At 41.8% G+C, this 25,436-nt stretch overlaps 1 protein-coding gene across 6 annotated transcripts in view; it reads right to left on the reverse strand.

Annotated features, from left to right (window-relative positions):
- LOC101487045 (inter-alpha-trypsin inhibitor heavy chain H3) overlaps window positions 1-21,457 on the reverse strand; it is a 37,905-nt gene extending 16,448 nt beyond the window's left edge. For 3 of the 6 annotated variants that reach the window (XM_076883794.1, XM_024802397.2, XM_024802395.2), the window contains exons 1-19: window positions 21,306-21,457; window positions 20,634-20,738; window positions 19,956-20,492; window positions 19,736-19,765; window positions 19,459-19,482; window positions 15,598-15,752; window positions 15,342-15,446; window positions 15,083-15,245; window positions 12,010-12,120; window positions 11,777-11,905; window positions 11,560-11,673; window positions 11,309-11,477; window positions 11,073-11,198; window positions 10,779-10,960; window positions 1,748-1,933; window positions 1,488-1,627; window positions 1,155-1,315; window positions 821-847; window positions 660-716 (exon numbers count right to left, since the gene is read on the reverse strand). In XM_076883794.1, the coding sequence (XP_076739909.1) occupies window positions 660-716; window positions 821-847; window positions 1,155-1,315; window positions 1,488-1,627; window positions 1,748-1,933; window positions 10,779-10,960; window positions 11,073-11,198; window positions 11,309-11,477; window positions 11,560-11,673; window positions 11,777-11,905; window positions 12,010-12,120; window positions 15,083-15,245; window positions 15,342-15,446; window positions 15,598-15,752; window positions 19,459-19,482; window positions 19,736-19,765; window positions 19,956-20,069 (1,993 nt within the window). In that variant the 5' untranslated portion in view covers window positions 20,070-20,492; window positions 20,634-20,738; window positions 21,306-21,457. Of the gene's footprint in view, window positions 1-659; window positions 717-820; window positions 848-1,154; window positions 1,316-1,487; window positions 1,628-1,747; window positions 1,934-10,778; window positions 10,961-11,072; window positions 11,199-11,308; window positions 11,478-11,559; window positions 11,674-11,776; window positions 11,906-12,009; window positions 12,121-14,815; window positions 14,959-15,082; window positions 15,246-15,341; window positions 15,447-15,597; window positions 15,753-18,184; window positions 18,277-19,458; window positions 19,483-19,735; window positions 19,766-19,955; window positions 20,493-20,633; window positions 20,739-21,305 lie in introns of those variants that run through there. The other 3 variants (XM_024802396.2, XM_076883795.1, XM_076883796.1) reach the window with 3 other exon arrangements.
- Between the last annotated feature and the right edge of the window lie 3,979 nt (window positions 21,458-25,436).

Raw genomic sequence — 25,436 nt, forward strand, 5'->3', positions numbered from 1 at the left:
AAGAAACTGCGGTTTTCACTTTTTAAGAATCATACGATTTTTAAAAAGTGTTTTCATATTGTGAAAAATCCTGTAAAACAAACTAAACTATAACTTTGATTTGGCGCTATATTAATAAAATTTGCTTGTTTTGAATTATGGGAGAGTTCAGGTAGAAGAAGGTGGAGGAATTATACTCTTAAAGTTATTTACAACAGACAGGCGGTTACATCAGAAAGTCATTTACAATGAAATGTATTCCCCACTTCTGTGTAATCCTTTATTGTAAATGTAAATGTTATTATGAAGTGATCAGACAAAAGAGGGTTTTCAGAGAATACTGTTATGTTCAATGTCTATGCCATATGTCAGAACAAGATCTTGAGTGTGATTACAGTGATGGGTGGGTTCTTTTACATTTTGCGGGAAGACAATTGATTCTAATAATAGGTTACATACATTTTTGAGGTTGTCATTTTTAGCATCTATTTAGGGAAATAAAATAAAAGAGGCCTATAAACCAGATAAAATATGATTAAATCCATTTGCAATCTGAAGAAAAACAAAATAAGAAAGAGTAATAAATATTGAAAAACAAGGCAATAAAGCAATAAAGATCCAGCTTGAAGATAGAAATTGAGTATAGATAACTCTATCTGAACTGTATATGGTGTACTTACCAATATAATCGTAATCCCATGAATACGACGCCCTGGGCGAATCATCATAATCATATTCTTGAACAGGGAGAACAAAAATCCAAATCAACACGAATACAACAAATTGACTTTGTCCCATAAATCTTTTTTGTGATTTATCGTTAAAAAAAAAAATCACTTACTCATTTTTTCAGCCTGCTGTCTTTGCTCTGTGAGAAAAAACAGACAGATAACAGTTTTAAACTGGAGCTCCAGCTTCTGCTTTTATACTTCACTAAAGGGGAATAATATGTGGAAAATGTAAACTCAGTCACCAGTTCTCTTTATGAATGAGCTGCAGCCATGCTTTGCTTTTGTGGTAAAGCTTGACTGCAGCCATTTCAAAGTGACACTTGACAAACACACACAACCACACGCACACACACCCCTCCGATTCATCAGTCAATATAGTTTTTGTCTCTTTAAGAAAAGCCAGTCCAGTGTTTTACATTTTTAAACTCTGTTTTCTCCAGGTACCTTCAGTCAGCTTGTCAGCAATAAGAGGGCTGCTTGTCGAGTCTTCGGTTTCGGGCTTGGTAACAACCATGGATGTGAGAGGGGTGACAAAGCTGTACTGCAGGGACATATCCAGGGCCTTGGCTGTTGTGTTGGCTTTCTCATCTGGTGTACCGCTCTTGCTGCCAGAAGGAAAATATATGTATTACTACAGGGAAATCTATAAAAGAACATCAAATGATTAAAATGAGCGTCCTGGTAAAAGAACAAGTGTCATCAAAGACTATATATCATACCATATTTCTTATGAGAACAATGTGCCTTAGCAGCCAAACTGAACTGATTTAAACTGACCTCTTGTCCAGTAACTGCTGGATAGTGAGGTAGGCCCACAACCGCTCGGTAAAATCTCCAAAGATGTACTCCTCGTCTGGGTAAAAAACATCCCAGTCTGCGGCACTCACTTGACCCTGGACTCTGAAGTCTTCTTCGAGCTTCAGGAGAAACAAAAGATAAAATCCATATGAACCAGAGTAAAACAAATAAATATAGGCTATGTCTACTCAATGTCTCAATGTTTCTGCCATTTCTTTTGTTTTTCTTTTTTTCCTCACCCCCTGCCCAACCACTTCCACCAGGAAGTTGTCAAGGTTGTCGTCAATTAAATGGCCAGCCACAACAATCTCTGTGCCATTAAACAAGTAGCTAAAGTGGCTGGTGGTCAGAGAATCCACTGCATTGTCAGGATAGTGCATGTCCACCTCTAAAAGTAGAGGGCTGGCCACTTCGTCATAGAAACCCTGAAATAAAAGCATACACACACTTTATCACTTTTGCTTATTCCAATTTTCTGTTATAAATTTAGCATGAAATATTGACTACATAATTCATAGGAATATGGCATAACTGCAGTGCTTTAAATGAAGATGTACCAAACATAAAATCAAAGAAAAAATGACAATGTTTGTCTGGCGCCAGAAATCGAACCCACAGAAGGGGGGCCTGAAAGCAGAAGGTTCAGCCTCCCATTCTACTTTAAAATAACCTAGGAACCACAAGTAAGAGAGCTCTAAGTGCCCTACTGAGGTGCTAAATTACTATGAGGTCTTTAAGAGAAGGCGGGGCCTGAGTATTTAAGAGCTTGTATGTGATGTAACAGGGAGCCAATAAAGAGAAGCCAGTCCCAGAGAAATATACTCTCTCTTTTTAGTCAGTACTCTCACTGCAACATTTTGGATCAACTGAAGTCTTTTAGAGAATTTTTTAGAAGTTAGAAATGCATGAACTAGTTTTTCAACATTATTCTGAAACAGGATTTTTGAAATTTCAGAATCAGAATCAGAATCAGAATGGGGTTTATTGCCAAATGTTGAGCAGGTTTACAACATTAGGAAATTGCTGCGGTGCTTCAGTGCAAACATGCTGTCATAAATAGCACTTAAATAGACATGGAAAAAAATAAAAGTAGGGATAAGAACTAAAAGTGCTACGTGGAAAGATATGTGCAAGAGATATACATGAGATATATACATGAGAATAAGAATTAAGAGTGCTACGTTGAAAGATATATACATGAGTGCAGGTGGTGATCAGTGCCAAACATAGAATGATGCAGTGACACAGCGTAGGGTCATGTGTTAGTGGCGGGTACAGTCATATGGTTATTGTTCATGTGTCCAACAGCAGAGGGGAAGAAACTGTTCTTATGGCGAGAGGTTCTGGTGCGAATGGACCGGAGCCTCCTGCCTGAGGGGAGCAGGTCAAACAGACTGTGTCCAGGGTGAGAAGGGTCAGCTGAGATCCGAGCTGCACGCCGCAATGTCCTGGAGGTGTACAGGTCCTGCAAAGATGGGAGTCTGCAGCCAATCACCTTCTCAGCAGAGCGCACAACACGCTGCAGTCTCTGTTTGTCCCTGATAGTGGCTCCAGCGTACCACACGGTGATGGAGGAGGTGAGGATGGACTCGATGATTGCAGTGTAGAATTGTATCATCATCCATGTTGGCAGGGTGAATTTCTTCAGCTGCCTCAGGAAGTACATCCTCTGCTGGGCTTTCTTGATGACGGAGGTGATGGTGGGCTCCCACTTCAGGTCCTGGGTGATGGTGGTACCCAGGAAGCGGAATGAGTCCACAGAGGTGATGGGGGTGTCAGTCAGGATGATGGGGGGGAGTGGGGCTGTGTGCTTCCTGAAGTCCACAATAATCTCCACTGTCTTCTGGGCATTCAGCACCAGGTTGTTGTGGCTGCACCAGGACACCAGACGTTCAACCTCCCTCCTGTAGGCAGACTCGTCCCCGTCCGAGATGAGTCCAATAACGGTGGTGTCATCTGCAAACTTGATTAGCTTGACAGACTGGTGGGTGGAGGTGCAGCAGTTGGTGTACAGGGAGAAGAGCAGAGGAGAAAGAACACAGCCCTGAGGGGAGCCGGTGCTGATGGTCCGGGAGTCCGAGACATTCTTTCCCAGCCTCACATGCTGCTTCCTGTCCGTCAGGAAGTCAGTGATCCACCGGCAGATGGGATCAGGCACATTCATCTGGGAAAGCTTGTCTCGGAGATGGTCTGGAAGGATGGTGTTGAAGGCAGAGCTGAAGTCCACAAACAGGATCCTGGCGTAGGTTCCTGGGGAGTCCAGATGCTGCAGGATGAAGTGTAGGGCCATGTTGATGGCGTCGTCTACAGACCTGTTGGCTCTATATGCAAACTGCAGGGGGTCCAGGAGGGGGGCCGTGAGGGTCCTGAGATGGGAGAGAACTAGGCGCTCAAAAGACTTCATGACCACAGATGTCAGAGCCACGGGTCTGTAGTCATTTAGTCCAGTGATCCTAGGTTTCTTGGGGACAGGGATTATGGTGGAGGACTTGAAGCAGGCAGGCACATGACATGCCTGCAGTGAGGAGTTGAAAATGCCAGAAAACACTGGGGCCAGCTCGTTTGCACAGTGTCTGAGGGTGGCAGGAGACACACCGTCTGGGCCGGGAGCTTTCCGAGCATTCAGGTTCTTAAACTGCTTCCTCACATCTGCTTCATGAATATGAAGAGTTGTGGTGGGAGGAGGTGGTGTGAAATCCTCTTTTGTGTGGGGTGAGGAGGGGGGTGTTGTAGGTGAACGGTTTGAAGGTGGTGATGGCTCTATGTAGGGGGGAGAGGTGGGGGAATTAGTGTCCAAAGTGTCTCTATTGTTGGGGCCGTTGGAGGTGTGAAGGCTGCCTGATGGCTCGTCAAAACGGCAGTAGAAGTCGTTAAGGGTGTTGGCTAAGAGCAAGTCATCAGTGGAGTGGGGGGTTTTAGGCTTGTAGTTTGTGATATTCCTAAAACCTTTCCACACAGAGGCCGAGTCATTCTCTGAGATCTGCTGCTGCATTTTCTCAGGGTGCTGATGTTTAGCAATGTCCACTTCTTTAGTGAACCTGTACTTGGCCTCTCTGTAGCAGTCCCTGTCTCCGCTTCTGAACGCCTTTCTCTTTTCCAGCCACAGCTTTTTGAGTTTAGGAGTAAACCAGGGTTTGTCATTGTTATAACTCACCCTGGCACAATGCTGTCCTCACAGAAGTGGATATAGGAGGTGACAGTGTCCGTAAACTCGTCCAAGGACCCCAAAGCGCTTTACATATCCAGTCATCCACACATTCACACACTGGTGATGGCAAGCTACATTGTAGCCACAACCACCCTGGGGCGCCAAGACAGAGGCGAGGCTGCCAGACACTGGCGCCACCGGGCCCTCTGACCACCACCAGTAGGCAACGGGTGAAGTGTCTTGCCCAAGGACACAACGACCGAGACTGGCCAAGCCGGGGCTCGAACCGGCAACCTTCCGATTACAAGGCGAACGCCCAACTCTTGAGCCACGATCGCCTCCAAGAAGACTGTTTACTTAGCCTAGCAGGGCGAAGGACACTGTCTCAGCTGAACTCTGGACACGCACACACATACATATACACTGATATGCACACACTCATCCCTCCTCTCTTTCCAAACGCCTTCGATGCTTGTTCCCTCCTGGGAACACGGCGGATCTGAATGGTAGCGCTGGGCAGTGTGGAGATACAGAAATTCTTTTATTGCTGCCATATAATCTGCATCATTATAATTGCATTAATAACATTCTTTACAGCATTATTTCATGTAATAATATTTCTCACAGTATTGATACTGCATTACATTTGTTTATTGAAGATGTCCATTTGAGGATCCTTCCATTATGTTAACTTTTATTACAAGTACGGTTAGAAGTATTTTATACACATTGCATATCTGTGCTTATTTTGAGTTGATGTTCAGTTCATTAAGGGTCTTAAGCTTCACTGGCGTGACTGTCCAGGTGATACATGCTGAGGGAAACTAGAACATAGAAGGATAACTGCAATGCATGCTTACAGTACATATAATACATATAATCTAGGAATGTGTCCGGCCTGAGGCCTCAACTCATTTGGTGTCTTACTATATTTTATTCTACTTGGTAATAGATGATCAGAGTCAATAATTAGCCTCAGAGACCCTGAGGGCTTGAAGTTTATTACCTTGTATGGAAGGTATTATAGAAAAGAGAAGTTCTATGTCTGCTTATAGCTATTAAAGATGTACGATTAACTGTGACTAATGTCTGGAACCTATTTTAATCTGTCATTGACGCCATGGGGGGGGCGTGTACCCCACTGCTTTATAAGTAGCCAAAACATGCATTTTGGTCAGAAGACATATGTTGATGTTTTCTCCGGGCTGTTAATAAACTCATCGGTTGATTGCACTTTTCTGGGGCCTCCGTGGTTTGTGACACTGCTCTACATTGATTGATTTCGCGACAGCAGGATGGCTGCTGCGTTTGCTTCGGATTACTCCTCACCCCCCACCCGACCCTGTGGCTTGTCACGTGTTCCATAATGTTGTGCTGTGGACATTTGTGCTTTTTTTCCCCAATTCAATTCAATTTTATTTATATAGCGCCAAATCACAACAAAAGTCGCCTCAAGCCACTTCATAGATACAGAGAAAAACCCAACAATCATATGACCCCCTATGAGCAAGCACTTTGGCAACAGTGGGAAGGAAAAACTCCCTTTTAACAGGAAGAAACCTCCGGCAGAACCAGGCTCAGGGAGGGGCGGCCATCTGCTGCGACCGGTTGGGGTGAGAGAAGGAAGACAGGATAAAAGACATGCTGTGGAAGAGAGACAGAGGTTAATAACAGATATGATTCAATGCAGAGAGGTCTATTAACACATAGTGAGTGAGAAAGGTGACTGGAAAGGAAAAACTCAATGCATCATGGGAATCCCCTGGCAGCCTACGTCTATTGCAGCATAACTAAAGGAGGATTCAGGGTCACCTGGTCCAGCCCTAACTATATGCTTTAGCAAAAAGGAAAGTTTTAAGCCTAATCTTAAAAGTAGAGATAGTGTCTGTCTCCCGAATCCAAACTGGAAGCTGGTTCCACAGAAGAGGGGCCTGAAATCTGAAGGTTCTCCCTCCCATTCTACTTTTAAATACTCTAAGAACAACAAGTAGGCCTGCAGAGCGAGAGCGAAGTGCTCTAATAGGGTGATATGGTACTACAAGATCATTAAGATAAGATGGGGCCTGATTATTTAAGACCTTGTATGTGAGGAGCAGGATTTTGAATTCTGGATTTAACAGGAAGCCAAAACAGGAGAAATCTGCTCTCTCTTTCTAGTCCCTGTCAGGACTCTTGCTGCAGCATTTTGGATTAACTGAAGGCTTTTCAGCGAGTTTTTTGGACATCCTGATAATAATGAATTGCAGTAGTCCAGCCTGGAAGTAATAAATGCATGAACTAGTTTTTCAGCGTCACTCTGAGACAGGATATTTCTAATTTTAGAGATGTTGCGCAAATGAAAGAACGCAGTCTTACATATTTGTTTAATATGTGCGTTGAAGGACATATCCTGGTCAAAAGTGACTCCAAGGTTCCTCACAGCGTTACTGGAGGCCACGGTAATGCCATCCAGAGTAAGAATCTGGTTAGATACCATATTTCTAAGCTTTTCAGGGCCGAGTACAATAACCTCAGTTTTATCTGAATTAAGAAGCAGAAAGTTAGCAGCCATCCAGGTCTTTATGTCTTTAAGACATTCCTGCAGTTTAACTAATTGGTGTGTGTTATCTGGCTTCATGGACAGATAGAGCTGGGTGTCATCTGCATAGCAGTGAAAATGTATGCTATGTCTTCTAATGATACTGCCTAAGGGAAGCATGTATAATGTAAACAGAATTGGTCCTAGCACTGAACCCTGTGGAACTCCTCAGTGTGTGAAGAGGACTCTCCATTTACATGTACAAATTGGAGTCTATTAGATAGATATGATACAAACCACTGCAGTGCAGTACCTGTAATACCTACAGCATGTTCTAATCGCTCTAATAGGATATTATGGTCGACAGTATCGAATGCTGCACTAAGGTCTAGCAGGACAAGCACAGAGATGAGTCCACTGTCAGAGGCCATAAGAAGATCTTTTGTAACCTTCACTAAAGCTGTTTCTGTGCTGTGCTGAGCTCTGAAACCTGACTGAAACTCTTCAAATAAACCATTCCTCTGCAGATGATCTGTTAGCTGTCTGACAACTACTCTTTCAAGGATTTTCGATATGAAAGGAAAGTTGGAGATTGGCCTATGATTAGCTAAGACTGCTGGGTCTAGAGATGGCTTTTTGAGTAAAGGTTTAACTACAGCCAGCTTGAAGGCCTGTGGTACATAGCCGATTATGTGCCGGGGTGGCTGTAGCTCAGGTGGCAGAGCAGGTCAGCCACTAATCAGAAGGTCGGTGGTTCGATCCCAGGCTGCATGCCAAATATCCTTGGGCAAGATACTAACCCCATGTTTGCCTACTGGTGGTGGTCAGAGGGCCCGGTGGCGCCTGTGTCCGTCAGCCTCGCCTCTGTCAGTGCGCCCCAGGGCAGCTGTGGCTACAATGTAGCTTGCTATCGCCAGTGTGTGAATGTGTGTGAGAATGGGTGAATGACTGAATGTAGTGTAAAGCGCTTTGGGGTCCTATGGACTAGAAAAGCGCTATACAAATGCAGGCCATTTACCATTTACCATTATTAGAGATAGGTTGATCATATTTAAGATCGAAGAATTAATTAATGGCAGGACTTCTTTGAGCAGTTTTGTAGGAATGGGGTCTAAAAGACACATTGATGGTTTGGAGGAAGTAATTATTGAAGTTAACTCAGAAAGATCAACTGGAGAAAAAGAGTCTAACTTAACATCGATGGTACTAAGAATAGCTGTAGATAATATTACATCTGTGGGATGATTACTGGTAATTTTTTCTCTAATGATAAAAATTTTATTTGTGAAGAAGTTCATGAAGTCATTACTAGTTAACGTTAAAGGGATGGTTGGCTCAAAAGAGCTGACTTTTTGTCAGCCTGGCTACAGTGCTGAAGAGAAACCTGGGGTTGTTCTTATTTTCTTCAATCAGTGATGAATAGTAAGATGTTCTGGCTTTGCGGAGGGCTTTCTTATAAAGCAACAAACTATTTCTCCAGGCTAAATGATGATACTCTAAATTTGTGACACGCCATTTCCTCTCCAGATTATGAGTCATCTGCTTTAGGGTACGTATTTGAGAATTATACCACGGAGTCAGGTACTTCTGATTAGAGACCTTAGTTTTCACAGGAGCTACAGTATCCAGAGTCGTACGTAGTGAGGAGGTAAAATTATTAACAAGATAATCGACCTCTGTTGGAGTAGTATTCAGATAGCTGCTCTGCTCTATGTTGGTACAGGGCATTGAAGATGATAACAGTGGGTGGATTATATTCTTAAACTTAGTTACAGCGCTTTCAGAAAGACATCCACTTTGATAAAGTCTACTCTCCACCGCTGTGTAATCAATTATTGTAAATGTAAATGTTATCAGGAAATGATCAGACAGGAGAGGGTTTTCAGGAAACACTGTTAAATGTTCCGCTTCTATGCCATATGTTAAAACAAGATCTAGAGTGTGATTAAAGTGGTGGGTGGGTTCTTTTACAATGAGAGAAGCCAATTGAGTCTAATAACAGATTAAATGCCATGTTGAGGCTGTCATTTTTAGCATCTACATGGATGTTAAAATCACCCACAATAATTATTTTATCTGAGCTCAGAACTAAATTAGATATAAAGTCTGAGAAATCAGACAGAAACTCTGTGTAAGGCCCAGGTGGACGATAGATGATAACAAGTAAGACTGGTTTCTGAGTTTTACAGCTGGGGTGGACAATGTTAAGCATCAGGCTTTCAAGTGAATTAAAAGTCTGTCTTGGTCTTTCATTAATTAATAGGGTGGTGTGAAAAATTGCTGCCACACCGCCCCCTCGGCCTGTGCTTCGAGATTTCTGGTAGTTAGAATGACTCGGGGGTGTTGATTCATTTAAACTAACATAATCATCTTGCTGCAACCAGGTTTCTGTAAGGCAGAGTAAATCAATTTGTTGATCAATTATTAAGTCACTTGGAGGAGAGAGACCTAATATTTAATAATCTACATTTCACTGTTTTACTCTTTGGTTCAGATGTGGATACTGTATTGTTCTTTCTTTGTAATTGTTTATGTTTAAGTTGTTTGTTGCTGGTTTTTAGTTTGTTTTTTGTCTTTTTGGGAGCTGACACAGTCTCTATGGAGACGGGTTTTTGGGGGGGGTAGCAGGAGGAGAGAAGCTGCAGAGAGGCGTGTAAGACTGCAACTCTGCTTCCTGGTCCCTTGTGCAGAGGAGTTTTTTTGTTTCCTGTTCTCATGCTGTCCTCCCAGGAGCCCAGTATGAGTGGAGGTCTCTTTTTTTCCCTCTTGTACTTTCCCATTGTAGTGTATATTTCAGTGTTTTTTCTGTAACGCTACCGATCTCCGACCTGTATCCCCATGTGATGCTATTTCACAGCAGGGCAACCTGCACGTGGCGAATAAAGCCTTGATTGATTGATTGATTGATTGATTGACTGATTGATATGAGTGCTTGTGTATAAATACACAAACAATACACATATGCTTTCAATTGTGTAATTTAAGTGATCTAGATAGCTCTGTTTTGGAAGTTCAGTTAATGCTAGAAATGCGCATTAGAATTTGTATGTGCTTTTTGTAGTTTGTACGTGTTTTGTCTCTGGGGCCACCGCATATATTTATATATAAACATATATAAATAAACCCACTTTTTTATATTAGTAATTCCTTTTGTGCATAATTTTATATTATTGTTAATAATAAATTAATTAAAGCAACAAAACAACCTGAAGAGCCGGTTCGGAGCTGAAAGAGCCAACTCTTTTTAGTGAGTCAAGCCAAAAGAGCCAGTTCTCTAAAAAGAGCCGGAAATCCCATCACTGCTGCTGCTCTGTACAAGCTGCTGGGGGGCTGTTAACGATGGCCAAGCTATCGTTGCCCACATGGACTACAGGGCTCTGGCTAGCTGCAGGATTTTCAAGGGTCTGGAGCTGGGATTCCAACTCAGTGATTCTGGTTTCCAAAGCTACAAACAGGCTGCATTTATTCTAATTATAATTTGCAGGTGATTTAGCAGAAAGTATGTTTGGATAAAGCACACGAGGTTACACTGTGGAAGAAGTTATTATCTAAAGGTTTCTAAATAAGGGAGCTACACAGATTAGTGTGGAAGAGGAACTCGCACCTGGAGCTGAGCAGCAGCATCTGAAGCTTCAAAGATTCTGCGGGCCAGGCCTTTGTTTTGTTTGCTCATCACATCCAGGAAGGAATAATCCACATCATTTCCAAATCCAAGACAGTACAGAGACATTTTTCCCCCAATAGCTGTACGCACATTCTCCTGGATCTTGCCAGTGTTGCGCTCTCCTAAAAATGCATGCATGCAACACACAATGATAAAAATGCTAAACGCAATGTAATGTTAAATGCTGAACAAACATAATCTAGCCTATGGTATGTTTGCACTCTACATACTTACCCTCATTTGGCATTCCATCAGTCAGTAATATAATCATATCAGCACTTCTCTCTGGTAGCCTCTCCATCTGTCTGTCTTTGACCAGCATGTGTACAGCAGTCAACACTGCATCATTAATATTGGTTGCTAAAAGAAAAACACAATTCATGTTTTAAAATGCATAAACTATTAATGTTTTTGTGCTGTTAGGTGTTTGTTTTTTTTGTTTTGTTTACTTGTTTTTTTGTATTTCTTACCTCCTCCGCTACGCATTCTTTTGATGTAATTCATGGCTTCAGTTATGTTTTCCTTTGTTGCTTTGGTAAGTGAATCCTTCCAGGTTTCAATAACAGAATCAAACAGGATGATGGCAAAGTGGTCGTCTTCATGGACTTGTTGAAGAATGGCCAGCATAGCTTCTCTTGTCTACAAAGAGTCAGAGGATGACGTGTGTCCACGTGAACTTTGACATATTAGAAGCACATCAGGGGTCAGAACAACTTCTTACCTGCTCCATCTTTCTTCCACTCATTGATCCACTTATATCAATTACAAAGACCACATTCTTTGGGAGTTTGGGTAATTCAGGAGCAAAGAAGTGCACAAAGTATCCATTTACAATCTGAAGAAGAGACAGATTCCAAAAAGTAATGAATTTTAAAACAATGGTGTAATAAATCACTTTTTCAATTTGATCTTATTCAGTACTTGAAGCTTTCACTGACCTGTATGTCCCCAAGGTTCTTCTCTCGCTTCACATCATAGCTGACAATAAAATCTCCATCAATAAGTGTTCCATCACAACCTGGACACTTCCTCTGCTGCTCCATGGTTGGTGAGAAGGAGATGTGTGCCTGAAAAGGGAATAATACATACACAATTATGATCCCAACTGAGATTCAACCGTGCAATAAAATGCAGCACAATAATCAGAAAGTTTATTATTGTATGAAGGTACCTTTCTGTCTGTGACAGTTTTCTCCACCAGAGGGAGCAGCTCATTCGAGAGGAAGGTTGCATGGGCGTCAACATAAGAAATGCCCTGAGGCTCATAGATGTTTGTCACAATCTGTTTCCACAAAGGCAAACATGGAGACAAGAGATCATTTCTAATGTAAATCAGGAAATCACCCTATGGGGGTTAAAATGTCTTAATGCAGGAGTCACCAACCTTTTTGAAAGTGAGAGCTACTTCTTGGGTAGCGATTAATGTGAAGGGCTACCAGTTTGACACACACTTCTCAAATAACAAATTTCCTCAGTTTAACTTAATTATGTGTTATCATTAATAATTAATGATATTCATCTATGTACAGACACTAATTATGTTAATTATTTTTCACCATAATTATAAAGAATGCAAGTAGGAAACAAGGTAGGAAACCTAAATATCAATATGCAACGCTTTATTTCTATATGTCTCTGCAAGTATTTACATTTTGAAGTGATCACTTCTACAACATTTTCACTTGCCACTAACAAATTTTAACAAATCATGCACTGTTACATACATTATTTTTGTATGTATGTAACATACAAAAAAATCAACTTTCAAATTTTACAGAACTTTTCACCAAATTGGCAGCATTTTAAAGCAAATTGTCACATGTTACACTTAACAAACACATTTGTTTTTCAATAATTAAATTCAACTTTGACATGACACTGTAATGTTGCCACTGAGAACATCTAATATGGCTTTCTTTGTCTGTTAGTGGGAAACCTGGCATTGCATGCTGTTCACCAGTGTGTTGTAATCTGGGGTATAACTTGACACTGCAACTCTGAGTGAGTCTTGCAGATGTGCATCGGAGAGGCGTGTTCTGTGTTTGTTCTTGATGAAGTTCATGTCAAAAAAGGCTGATTCACAAAGATAGGTTGAACCAAACAGGCTGGCAACCTTCATAGCTGCTGTGCACACACCACTGTACTTTTCTGTGTCAACAAGGCACCAAAAGTTTGGTGCACCCAGATAGGCTTTGAGGTGGACGTCATTTTGCAATGTTACAATTTCGATTTCCACCTGTCCAGCATCCAAGCTGAACATTGAACTTAGTTGCTCAGCAATGCATGTTGTGTCCACATTCATGAAAGGATTGGAAACAAATGAGACACATGGCTCAAGCTGATCAAGGTCACAAAACCTGTTCTCAAACTCTTGACCAAGTCGGTTTATGACTTGAGTGTACTTTTCTGCAACTTTGTCAAAAGTCTCAGATGCAGAAGCATTGTCTTTCAGCACCATCTGCACAGAGGGAAAGTGCAGCACCTTTTTTCTCTGTAAATGCACAGAGAAAATGTTCATCTGGGCTTTAAATCCATTTAAAGCACTTATCATGTCAGCAACAGTCTTACCTTTGCCTTGCAGCTCACAGTTCAAATGGTTCAGTTTCCCAGTAAGGTCTGTTAAAAACACAAGGTCAAGTGTCCACTCAGTGTCCTCCAGCAGAGATGTGTCTTCCCCTTTGGATTGCATGAACTCCTTGATTTCACCCAAAAGTGACAAAAAACGAAGCAAAATCCGTCCCCTGCTGAGCCATCGGATTTCCGTATGTAGTAGCAGGTCACCATATTCAGCTGACAGCTCCTCCAATAGCACCTTGAATGTTCTGTGCTGTTTAGCTCTGGAGCGGATGCTGTTTATGATCTTCACGACGGGAGTCATGACGTGCTCGAAGCCGATCATCTTTGCGCATAACGCCTGCTGGTGAATGATGCAGTGGTAATGCATGAAGTTTGGGAACTCTGTGTCACCTTTACAGTGAGCGATGAATCCCGTATGTCGGCCGATCATAGCAGGAGCCCCGTCGGTAGTCACTGATACCAGCTTTTCCAACGGTACCTTTTTCTTCGCGAAAAACTCCTTCACCGCGTTATAGATGTCAACTCCCTTCGTAGTTGTCTTTAGCGGCAGTAGTGTCAGAAGTTCTTCTTTTGTGGAGAAACCATCAAATACCATCCGGATAAAGACCATCAGCTGTGCTGTACTGCTGCTGTCGACGGACTCGTCACACTGGATGCTAAACCAACTGCACTTTGCCAGATCCTGATCCAACTGATCGGCCAAGTTCCCGGACATAGCCGACACTCTTCTAACAATTGTAGTTGCCCCCAGCTGGACATCAGAGAGAGTGGAGATTACATCGTTTCCATATTTCTCGTCTTTAAGCACAGTTTTTGCAATTATCATCATTGCTTCTTTGAAATACTCCCCGTCTAAAAATGCCTTCTTTTTCTTAATCATGAAATGTGTAGCTCTAAATGAGGCTTCGGTTGCTTTTTGAGAGTTTTTCACCGGTCTCGTGAAAAAAGACTGCTGTTTGCTCAAACCTGCCTTTAATTCGCGGGCCTTTTCCGCTCGCAGTGTGCTGCCCTTTGGGTAGTTAGCATGGTAGCTTGTGTGACACGTTTGGAAATGTCTCTCCACGTTGTGCCGCTTTGCTGTTGCCACAGTTGCCCCGCAAATGAGACACACGCATGAATCTTTCACAGTGGTAAAAAAGAACTCTTCCTCCCATTAACTGTGAAAATTATATATGTTTTCTTCCCTTTTTCCGCCATGTTTTCCTCATCTCCTCACCTTTGCCTTTGCTGGTCTTCACGGCAACTGTTTCCGTGGAGACCAGCTAGCACTATAAATATTAGATCATGATCTAATATTTAATAATTAACATTTTTTTATATATTATCTCTAACAAATTAACACCAATGCAATTGTGATTAAAAAAAAATAGCAAGAAAAAATAAAAATAGATGCAGCTTACTGGTAAGCTGTTATGGTGAGCTATTTTTAGAACAGGCCCGCGGGCGACTCATGTGGTCCTTGCGGGCGACCTGGTGCCCGCGGGCACCGTGTTGGTGACCCCTGTCTTAATGCATGCTCAATCATCCAGGTAAGGAAATCCCAAAAAGTTCATTTGTGGATTCTGTTAGTGTGGACCTAGCGTTTTTAGAGGGAGAAATGTTTCGTCACTCATCCAAGTGACTTCTTCAATCTCAGCTGACTGCATGTTTGTGCAACCTGGATTCACCTGAAAGTCCTGAACCAGTGTTTTGGGTTTGACTCTGGTCAAAAGCTCATATCGGCCCAGTTTCCTCTGAAGGAGCTCCTCATATGTCAGGACAAAGGTCACGTTGCTTTCAGCTGCAATATTGACAGAGACTGAAAACTTCTCCATCTTTCTTCCAGAAGCCCTGGAAATAACAACAACAAAAATGTCGCAGAGATATCTGAGAGCTGTTCCGGTGAATTTACATGATCTGTGTTTCTGGTTCATCTGGACGACTCACTTGACGAGTCCAGCAGTCTGTCCAGAGGAAACAGCCTTCTCGTACTGTTTCTTAGCTTTCTCTTTGTCCTTCACCTCTCCGACATACACCTGACCCTCGATTTCCCTGTGAGGCACAAAGATGGAGATAGACATGAGGGATGTAAAGCACATAAATGGACACCAAGATAGTGAGAAATTCAGCTTTGGAGCACAGTTGTGAAATGAAGGACTGGCCTATAAAACTGTCAGAATGATTAGAGAGGAAACAGACTAACATGCTGAAGTTTGTGATGAAAGCAGTCTTGGGCAGCTCCACTTCAAAAAAGATTTCCTGTGACGAGCTTGCTTTGTTGAACGCCTTGGAGGTCATGACAGTGTGGGCAAAACAAGAGGTCACAGTGCAGTCCACTGTCACACTGTGCACCTCCACCTGAGACAGAGACAGAAGGAAATGTAGGAAGATAAAAATGGGTTTCTCTCTATGAATCTGATTTTTTAATCTGAATTAAATCAACTCTCTCACATGTGTAATGAATCAGCATATAAGAAAAGAGCTGCCCTTTTATTTTCTGTTTAAAACACAATTGTTACTCTGCTCAGATCTTCACAAAAGCAGCAGGTGTTGCATAAATGTACAATTTATAATCTCTTGACCCTTTTTTTAAACACTCCTTGTTTGTATCACATCACTAAACTGAGCTGAGAGTATTTTACAAATTTTACCTGTGTGCTGTTCATCTGGATGGACTAGCTTAATATGTCCACCTGCTGTTTAAAGGAGTTTGCGTTCTCCTTTCATGTTGCAGCATTGTTTTGGGGGGGATTTTTTTTGCCAAACTGACCTTTGGTAACTCACATATTCCTATTTGTTTATACATTAATGAGGTCTAGTTTATATCAAGTGTAGTGTTTGAATTAAAAAAGCCTTTCAAAGTAATGAAAGGTAGGGCTGTTCGATATAACGATACATATCGGATGACAATATAAGAACATCTATCGTTTCATTTTACGCTGTCGTTTGTTTCGTGGTGTCGCAAAATAAACTGTTGACGGCAATATTTTTTCCATCGTTCTGATGGTCACTTTAGTCAGTGGCGTGTCTAGAAACTTTTTGTTGGGGGGGCCAGGTATGGGCACAGATTTGGAGAAGGGTGGCAGATGTAATTGGCAGATAATGTTAAAAACAATTCTACCAACCATTAACCATAATTCAATAACCCTATAAACCTAATAACCGAATGCGCTTTTAACGCTTATTAGAATGAGATTTTAACCACTACGGTTTTTAGATACTGCGTCGATAAAGTACAAGAGATACAATCAGTGCTTTGTCAGTGTTTATTCAGCATTCAAGGACAGCAATATTTGCATAGTATATTTACTGAGATATAGTGCACATATGTTTTGGGCAAAAACATTATTGAATATTAAAATACAAACATTTTTAACATACAATTGGGCAAATTAGCCAATGCAAAACTTTATCTGCCTGTTAAAAAAAGAAGATAATCTTCTCACAAACTGGTGTTTGATTTTGAAACAGGAAAAAGTGGGGAAACAACTGAAAAGACTAACATTTGAATAAAACCTGAAAGCAAGTAAATACTTTCTATGCTGCCTTATGGTAAACTTTGGTAATATTGATGTATAAAGAACAATACTGGCTGATGATGAAATACAGTCAGCTGGCATGGTGACACTGCCAGTATTAACCTGCAGGGCTGGACTGGGACAAAAAAAAAAAATCAGCCCGGGCATTTTGACTAGAGACCGGCCCACCATGTATTAAAGCCATAAAGCCTTTGAATGAAAACAAATGCTGTTGTGACAGTGATGTACAGTCTTGTTGGTATATGCATGATTTCTATACATTTTATGCCAGATAAAAACTTTGTTTGCAAGATTCAGATAATTATTTAATAAAAGTGAGACATTTTAAATGAGAATAAGAAAGTAAAGTATTTCTTTGTGCCCCCCTCTCCCTGTTAATGCCCTACCTGGCCCCCTGGAAACACTTTGCTAGATCCGCCCCTGCACAGCTATCAGCTGTCAGCTACTTAGAAAAGGATCCTGGTGTTATTTGTCTCTCAGAAACAGTTCATAACTTCCCTTCAACTCATTCATGTCACCTAAAAGGTAAACCTGTTTCTCCATCACCTGTTCAGCTCTGATGATTCAGTAAGGACATCTCCTGGTTTCATCTTCATGTTTCCCTCTCACCAGATATCCAAACCGACATCATGACCAGCAGCTTTACAGCTGTGGCTCCAGCAAACATCAGCTGATACTAGAAATTAATATTAAATAAATTCTAACAACAGCTGATCAAGCTTAAACATGCTGCTGTTGTTTAGCGGGAAATCCGCTGGTTTCCTCTTTCTGGCGCAAAGTGGGTGATAAACAAACAAGAGAGGAAAGCCGATCAGCTGATCATTGATCAGTTTCATGATTGAAGTAGAAACAGGAGAGGGAGGGGGAGAGAATGAGAGGAGAAGCAGCTGTGCAGCAAAGACACAGAATAACTCCAGCTTTGTGTCTTTTTTTTCATTCTAGCTGAAGTACGGGACAAACTGCGTCTCTTCTCAGCTCAATACGAAACATGTAATATTTTCTCTGAATGAGGGACCATTCCATTTTTTAAGGAGCCGTTGGCAACTCTACTAACTAACCTTATGAATAAAATAAAGTTCACTATCAATAACATCATAGCACCCACCCAGCTGTATAGAAACTCCGTCATACTAGCTAGCACGCAGAACGAGTTATTGTAACTGACTGTAAAAAGTCAGCACAACGAAAATAAACTCCACCTAAACTTGGTTTATATCTGACCCAGATAGACTGCAGGTCATAACTTCTTACCTGAAATTCAGTTCACCTGACACTTGGGCCGGCGGCCTCCTCGGGTCTCTCCTCCTCCTGCCTCCCCTTCCCTCATCCACCTGCTGGCCTCTGTGGAAGCTCCGCCATAGCCACCACCAAACAACTGAGTTATTTTTACACATCGGCCAGCATCTGGCCAGCCCACCACCTGTCATTGTTCATGCCATTACAAAAAAAAAAAAAAAAAAAAGTCATCAGGCCACTGGGTAAATGCCCGGTATGCCCGATGGCCAGTCCAGCTATGTTAACTTGTTAATCTTTTGCCGAAAAACTGTTTTTTGCGTATGCCGGCTCTCCTTCCTTTGCTAACATGATGCTCATAGTGCAGAAGCCGATGCTGCATTCACTTACAATCGGATATCTGAGCTTCACTGTGAAAACATAAATCGTACATTTGATATTTCATTGAATTTTATTGTTTTAGCTTCGGGGTGGCACCTGGGGTGGCCAGCCTGGTTGCGGGATGGCCTGTGCCCCCCCAGGCCACCCCGCTGTCACGCCACTGACTGTAGTGACTATATTAATTTCTTAAAGTTCTCTCTTTCTCTTATATTTAATATAACCACACTACTGACAGACAAGCGCCTGTTTTTATGCATTGTCGTTAGCAACAGCGACGGTAACACCTTCGCGTGTCCGCTTGTTTATGTTCCACATAAACCTTTCACAATAAAGCTCAAGATCCTGTTGGGACTTTTCATAAACGTTAGAACAGGCTTTTCCCCGCAGCACGCCGTCTAATGAATACAAAGAAAACAGCGGCAGTTACAACTTATGTCTAAAAATGTATCGTTTCATGCATCGGTTAAAACACTCGACTCCAGGTAAAGGACGCGCAGCTGGAAATGCTTCACGCAAGTCGAGCTGCCCGAGATTCACAGAATTTACAGAAAATGTTAAATTTTTGTGATTTATATCGTTATGGGACGATAGAATTCTTATATCGGGATATGAGATTTTGGTCATATCGCACAGCCCTAATGAGAGGCTGTTATAATGAGTTTGCTCATTTGGGGAAAGTAATAGAAGACAGGAGAAATCTTTACAGATTAATCAGCAGCCCCGACACTACACTTTGATCACACAGTTTATTTGGCAGCCATCACTTCAGGTCCCTGTGAGCTTATCCACACATCCCATCGAGAACAACAAGCAGGTTTCTCTCCATGAATCTGATCTGTTAATCTGAATTAAATCAATTATCTCCCATCACCATTATCATCACCAGGAATATGAATGGATACATTTCTTACCATTGCTTCATTTGTACTTCTTTTCTGTAAGAAAAAAGGGCGATAGATTCAGTTCACACATAGTCTCTTTGTCTTAGTGAAAACACCTCATTAGGTTTAAATCACTGTTAAACTGCAGTTTCTAGTACTGCATCATATCAGCTCAACTTCATAACACAGATCACACCATTTTTTAAGACATATCTACTGGTAAACTGACAAATACATAAATATACGATGGAAATGTAGATCTTAGTGCTGCCTTGTTTTTTTTTAATGCGAATCGTTTGCCAAGTACCTGCAGTGATCTGGCAGCTCCTCTTCTTTCCTGAAATACACACACAGGATATTATGGAGAATACATGAAGTAAGTTTTAAGAAAAAACTCAGACAGTTTGTGATTAAGTTTTGCTTTGTTGTTTTAAATTAAATTACAGGACTACTTTCTGAGGACAATGCTGTCAAAATCATACCAAAATGTTTTTTCGGTTTCATATCACAAAAGTGTTTGACGTTACCTGTATGGCTTCATCGTGCCTGGAGATGACCAGAGCTCCTGAGGCTGAGCTGCTCAGCCAGAGGCAGGCGCAGCCCCACAGCAGCAGCAGGCGAACACCCAACAGTCCAGACATGATCAAACTCTGACTGAACACTGGCTGACTTCAGTGCAGAGCAAAACTCTCAGTGTCCTGTGGGAGGGACACGTATCTGTGTGTTTTCCTATATTGACCAGCTGCCCTAAGCTCAGTGTCCAGGAGGCTGTGAGGTGCTGTGAACCACAAAGATAATATTTGCTAGTTTGTGGAAGTCTGGGAGAGTGAATCCAATCGACACTTATTTAACCACTTAGCAAAGTGACAATAAAATCGACATCCATGGTTTCAAGATCAAGAAAGAAATCTGAAAAAGTTGGTTCTGTTCATCTGGACGTAACGTTTTCAGTGGGAGAAACGTTTCATCACTCATCCAAGTGACTTCTTCAGGCTCAGCTGACTGCAGGCTTCCCCAACCATATTGACAGAGACTGAAAACTACAGTGCTTTCTTCCAGAAGCCCTGTAAACAAATAAAAACAAATTAAAAAAGTAAAAACACAACAACAACAACAACAAGACTATCACACTATAACACTATCACACATTAACAGCTCCAGTTAATTTGTACAATCTGTCTTTCTGGTTCATCTGGACGACTCACTTGACGAGTCCAGCAGTCTGTCCAGAGGAAACAGCCTTCTCCTACCGTTTCTTAGCTTTCTCTTTCTCCTTCACCTCTCCGACAAACACATGACCCTCAATTTTCCTGTGAGGCACAAAGATGGTGATTGACATGAGGGATGTAAAGCACATAAATTGACTGCATGATAGTGACAAGTTCAGCTTTGGAGCACAGTTGTGAAATGAAGGACTGTCCTATAAAAACTGTCAGAATGATTAGAGAGGAAACAGACCAATGTTGTTCCCTAAAACAGGGGAAATAGTGAGGAGAAGTGAAAGAATGGCACGGACACGCAGCTCTCACTCTCACGCGTCTGTATATAGTGACAATACTTTACATAACATTAACGGACAAAAACATATTTTTAACTTGCAGATGTTAGCTGACACAGTCACGAACTTTCCACAGCAATGAAATAATACTTTAAGTACTGCATGTCGTTCAGTAGTTAACTTTTACAGACAGTAACAGAAAAAAATCTTCACACAATATGGCGGAGTAATAGCGAAAACAAGCATACACAACAACAGAGGTTTTCAGCAAAAACAGTCCGCAATTCACATCTTCCGCTACAACGAACAATGATAATGGGCTAATAAGCAACAGTAACACATGCTGCCACGTTTATACAGATCTGTGCATGGCACTTACTATAAACAGGGGAAATAGTGAGGAGAGCCAGATCTTTGAAGTGAGCGACGCGAAACCGCTCCCAATGGATTTTAATTTTTTTTATTTTCCTCACGCTCTCTCTCGCACTTTTTTCCGCTTCTTCTTCTTCTTCTTTTACGTATTATTGGCGGTTGGCAAACAACTGCATGGTGCATTACTGACACCACTGGTATGGAGTGTGGACAGAAATCACGCTAAAAAACAAAACAAAATAAAAACAAACAAAAAAACCCACTTCATATCCTCCCAAACAACCTTCCTTCTCTCAAAAACTGAAACAATGCCTGATAACATTTATCCCCTGACTCCTTCTGCAGTAACTCTACAAGATCAAGTTTCATAGCAATGCTACTGAGATTTTGGACCAACCGTCTCCTCTCTACCATATAATTCCGACACTGCAAAATAACATGCTCCAAAGTTTCATCCGCTCCACAATAATCACATTTCCCTGATGCATGTTTCCCTATCAAGAACAGTGTGGAATTCAAACCCGTATGCCCAAATCTCAGTCTTGACACCACCACCACCTCCTATCGCCTACTCCTTCTTGTGGATCTCCTCACTCCCACCCCCCTTTGAATTTTATATAACCACCTTCCTCTCCTGTCTTCTTCCCACTGTTTCTGCCATCTACCTGCCTAAAATCTTCCACCCACTGCACTGCTAATAGAATCGCTATCATTTCTCCTGTAAACACAGACAATCCATTATTAATCCTCTTCCCAATTTTTACCATAAAGTCCGGAATTACTACTGCCACCCTCACTTGACTAGCTGGATTCTTTGAAGCATCCGTATATACTTGCACATACCCATAATATTGATCTATGAAACCCTGAATTGAGTGTAGACCACCTGCCCCGTCCTTACTCTTCTCAAAGAAAAATCTACAGCTGCTTCAGGAAGTATCCATGGAGGGATTGCAGGCACTCACCGACATATGTCTAAGTGGTCCAATTTAAGTTCCCTAGCTCTTCCCCCCACCACCTATCCAAAGCTCTTTAACTCCCTACTGCCCATCTCACAGCAAGGTCTAAGTACATCTAATGTAGGGTGACCCGTCCCCTGACCCTGTAAGTTTGCCCAATATGTCAATTTAAACTGTTCCCTCCTCAACCCTAGTGGCATTTCCCCCATCTCCACCTGCAAGGCTACAGTGGGAGTCATCCTAAATGCCCCTGTACAAAGTCTCAACACCTGATACTGAATCAAATCTAGCTTGCTAAGAGAAGTGTCTGCTGCCGAATTATATGCCAGACAACCATAATCTAACGTTGACCTTATCAATCCAGTGTATATAGCCCTCAGGGACTCCCTATCCGCGCCCCAATCCTTCCCAACCAAACACCTCAAAATGTTATCCATAGTGGTGCAACGGATCAAAAATCTCACGGTTCGGATCGGATCACGGTTTTAAAGTCACGGATCGGATCAATTTTCGGATCAGCAAAAATAAAAAAAAGACAAAAATTCTACTCGCCATTTACTTATTTAAGTATTTTTTGCCTATTAAAAAACATTCAACTGAAGACTCATTCCACGCACTTGTATAAAAACAAGTTAAGGTGCAATATGGACATTATGGACCATGCTGGGCAGCCTCTGCATCCTCTGCACAGAGCCATAAACAACCAGAGGCAGTGGCGGTCCTAGCCTGTTTCGCGCCCCGGGCGAACACCCCCCCCCCCCCCCCCCCCGCCCCCCCCACACACACACACACACACACACACACACACACACACACACAAAACATATCAAGGATTATACATTAACATAAAACTGTTGTCGGAACCATACTGAATTTCGCCAGAGACACACACACACACACATATGAAGAGAGGGAGAGTATGCATTGTATGCAAACGGCTATGAAACAGCCATCATAATTCATCATACAATGAGAACAGGACGAATCAACAATTAACAAGGACTAATTAATATTAAAATCTGTAACATAATGTATTGTTTGGAATTTAGTCTGTTACTGTTAGTATTTTTACCATTTCTTTTTGGAGCAACTGTAACCCACATAATTTCCTTAGGGATTAATAAAGTATTCTGATTCTGATTGTTTCAGGATGACCTGCCATTATCCAATGACACATCTGCTTACCTGTATCTTTTGCTCGTTTCTCCTCCTCTTGTTTTCCCTTTTTTCTAAACTGAGGACCTGATGGCTTTGAACTTTTCTTTTCTATCTTCCATTGGTTTTAATTTTGCACTCCAGTATGAACACAAATCCCCCAACACGAGGATCACCACAACATAACCTAATAGACCTACACCTTAGTTCACAGATTTGCTTTGTCTAAGGTTTATTTCTGGGATTTCACACAACCTAGGATTCAAATCATGAATACATAATGGACTTGGATTTACATCATTATGAATGAAATGTGCTCTATTTGGAAGCAGCCGGCCCCCTCCCCTTTCGACGGGTTGTGTGTGAGACTTTAAATCATCAAACTGTAAATTATAAATTTTAAATTGTTATTGATCCCTTTACCCCTGGTCCCTAAAGTGTATATTTATTTTCTTACTCTTCTTATATATATTGTTTGTTTACTTGCACTGCTGTAACTGGAGCCTAGTCTCGTCTCTCTATATACTGGACTGTATGTAGCGAAGATGACAATAAAGTTTACTTTGACTTCAGCAGCGAGCAGGCGCACCGAGGGCTAAAGAATTTTGAAAAAACATCGGTGCAAATTATAAGTCTGTATCATAATGTCTGGTGTTTTCGTGTTTGTTGTTTTGTTTTTATTTTGTTTTATTTTGCGAGTTGGTTATTAGATGCTGCTCCAGCCAGCTAGAGAATCCCCCGCCGCCCCGCCCTCTCCTCCCGGTGCCGCAAGCAGCAGGCGCACCTCGCAAACGTGTCGCCCGTATCAAAAACCGCTACTGACCAGAGGAGTCTGTTCAGTGACATGTTGCTTCTCCCAAAGTCAAGGACCAGCAAGTCCTTTGTCCCACACGCCAACAAACTGTTTAACTCCTCGCTGGGGGGGAAACGGGGACAGAGGAGGGGGAACAAGTAGCTGTAGTGCCTTTTCACTGTGCAATAGTTTTTGTTAATATCCAACGGTGTAATAGACTCACAATACTTAAAATGTGCCGTTCCCTTGTATTCTTATTCCTATTTATTCTATTTATCCCTTTTGCATTCTCTGTATTTATTAATGTGTATATATGGTATATTTCTGCTCACATTCTGCAACTTCTGTTGGTGCTGTGCTACTGGAAACTGAATTTCCCGGAGGAACCCACCCGAGGGATAAATAAAGTTTCATCTAATCTAATGTAATCTATAGTGCAGTGCAGGGCTTTGTACCACTCCGCTGTGACGGTCACGTGGCTTTCCGTTGCCCTGGAGCTCCACCCAGGGGCGATTTTAGCCCATTTTTGGGGCATGAATCAAAGCACCCCCAAAGATTTCTTACTTTTTCGACTTTTTTTTTGACAATATTTGCTGTTTGTGTGACACACTACTAAAAATATAAAAAGCATACAGTACTTGGTTGAGACGTAACATTTTAACAACAAAAGTATAGATAACCCCCCCTCCCTCCCAAAATGGTTTGTTCCAGCTCTCCCCTACTCTGGCTCTAGCGTCCTTTTTGCCAGAGTGATGGTGGCTGAGACGCAGCTGAGTAGATGTGTAAGTGCCTGGCTTAAAACTAGCTACATTTAACCTTCAGTTACTCTTTATATAGTTAGGAAGGAGTCAGACCATGTTTCTTTTTAGCTGAAAAACATTACACCAGGTAACCTGCAGTGTTGAAAACGTGTTTTCCGACAATGTTGGCTACCCTACAATCCGTCCTGCTCTGTAGTAAAATCAGCGACATTTGACCGTCCTGTTGCTCCCATTGAAATGTATACAGCCTATTTAAAATCTAAAACTTAAAATTGTCCGTAGCCTAAAGTTGTTACCACTGTCCTGTTAGAAATGGATACTAACTAGCTAACTGACTGAATGCCCATTAACCTTATAACTCCTGTTGTGTGTGTGTACAGAGAGACAGCCAGGTTTATAAGGGATATAAGGAAGTTTTTTTCAAAAACAGGAGCCACATTCAAGTAAAAGTGTAAAATCAAATGATCCGT

The sequence above is a fragment of the Maylandia zebra genome, linkage group LG5, assembly GCF_041146795.1.
Source record: "Maylandia zebra isolate NMK-2024a linkage group LG5, Mzebra_GT3a, whole genome shotgun sequence".
Lineage (NCBI taxonomy): Eukaryota > Metazoa > Chordata > Actinopteri > Cichliformes > Cichlidae > Maylandia > Maylandia zebra.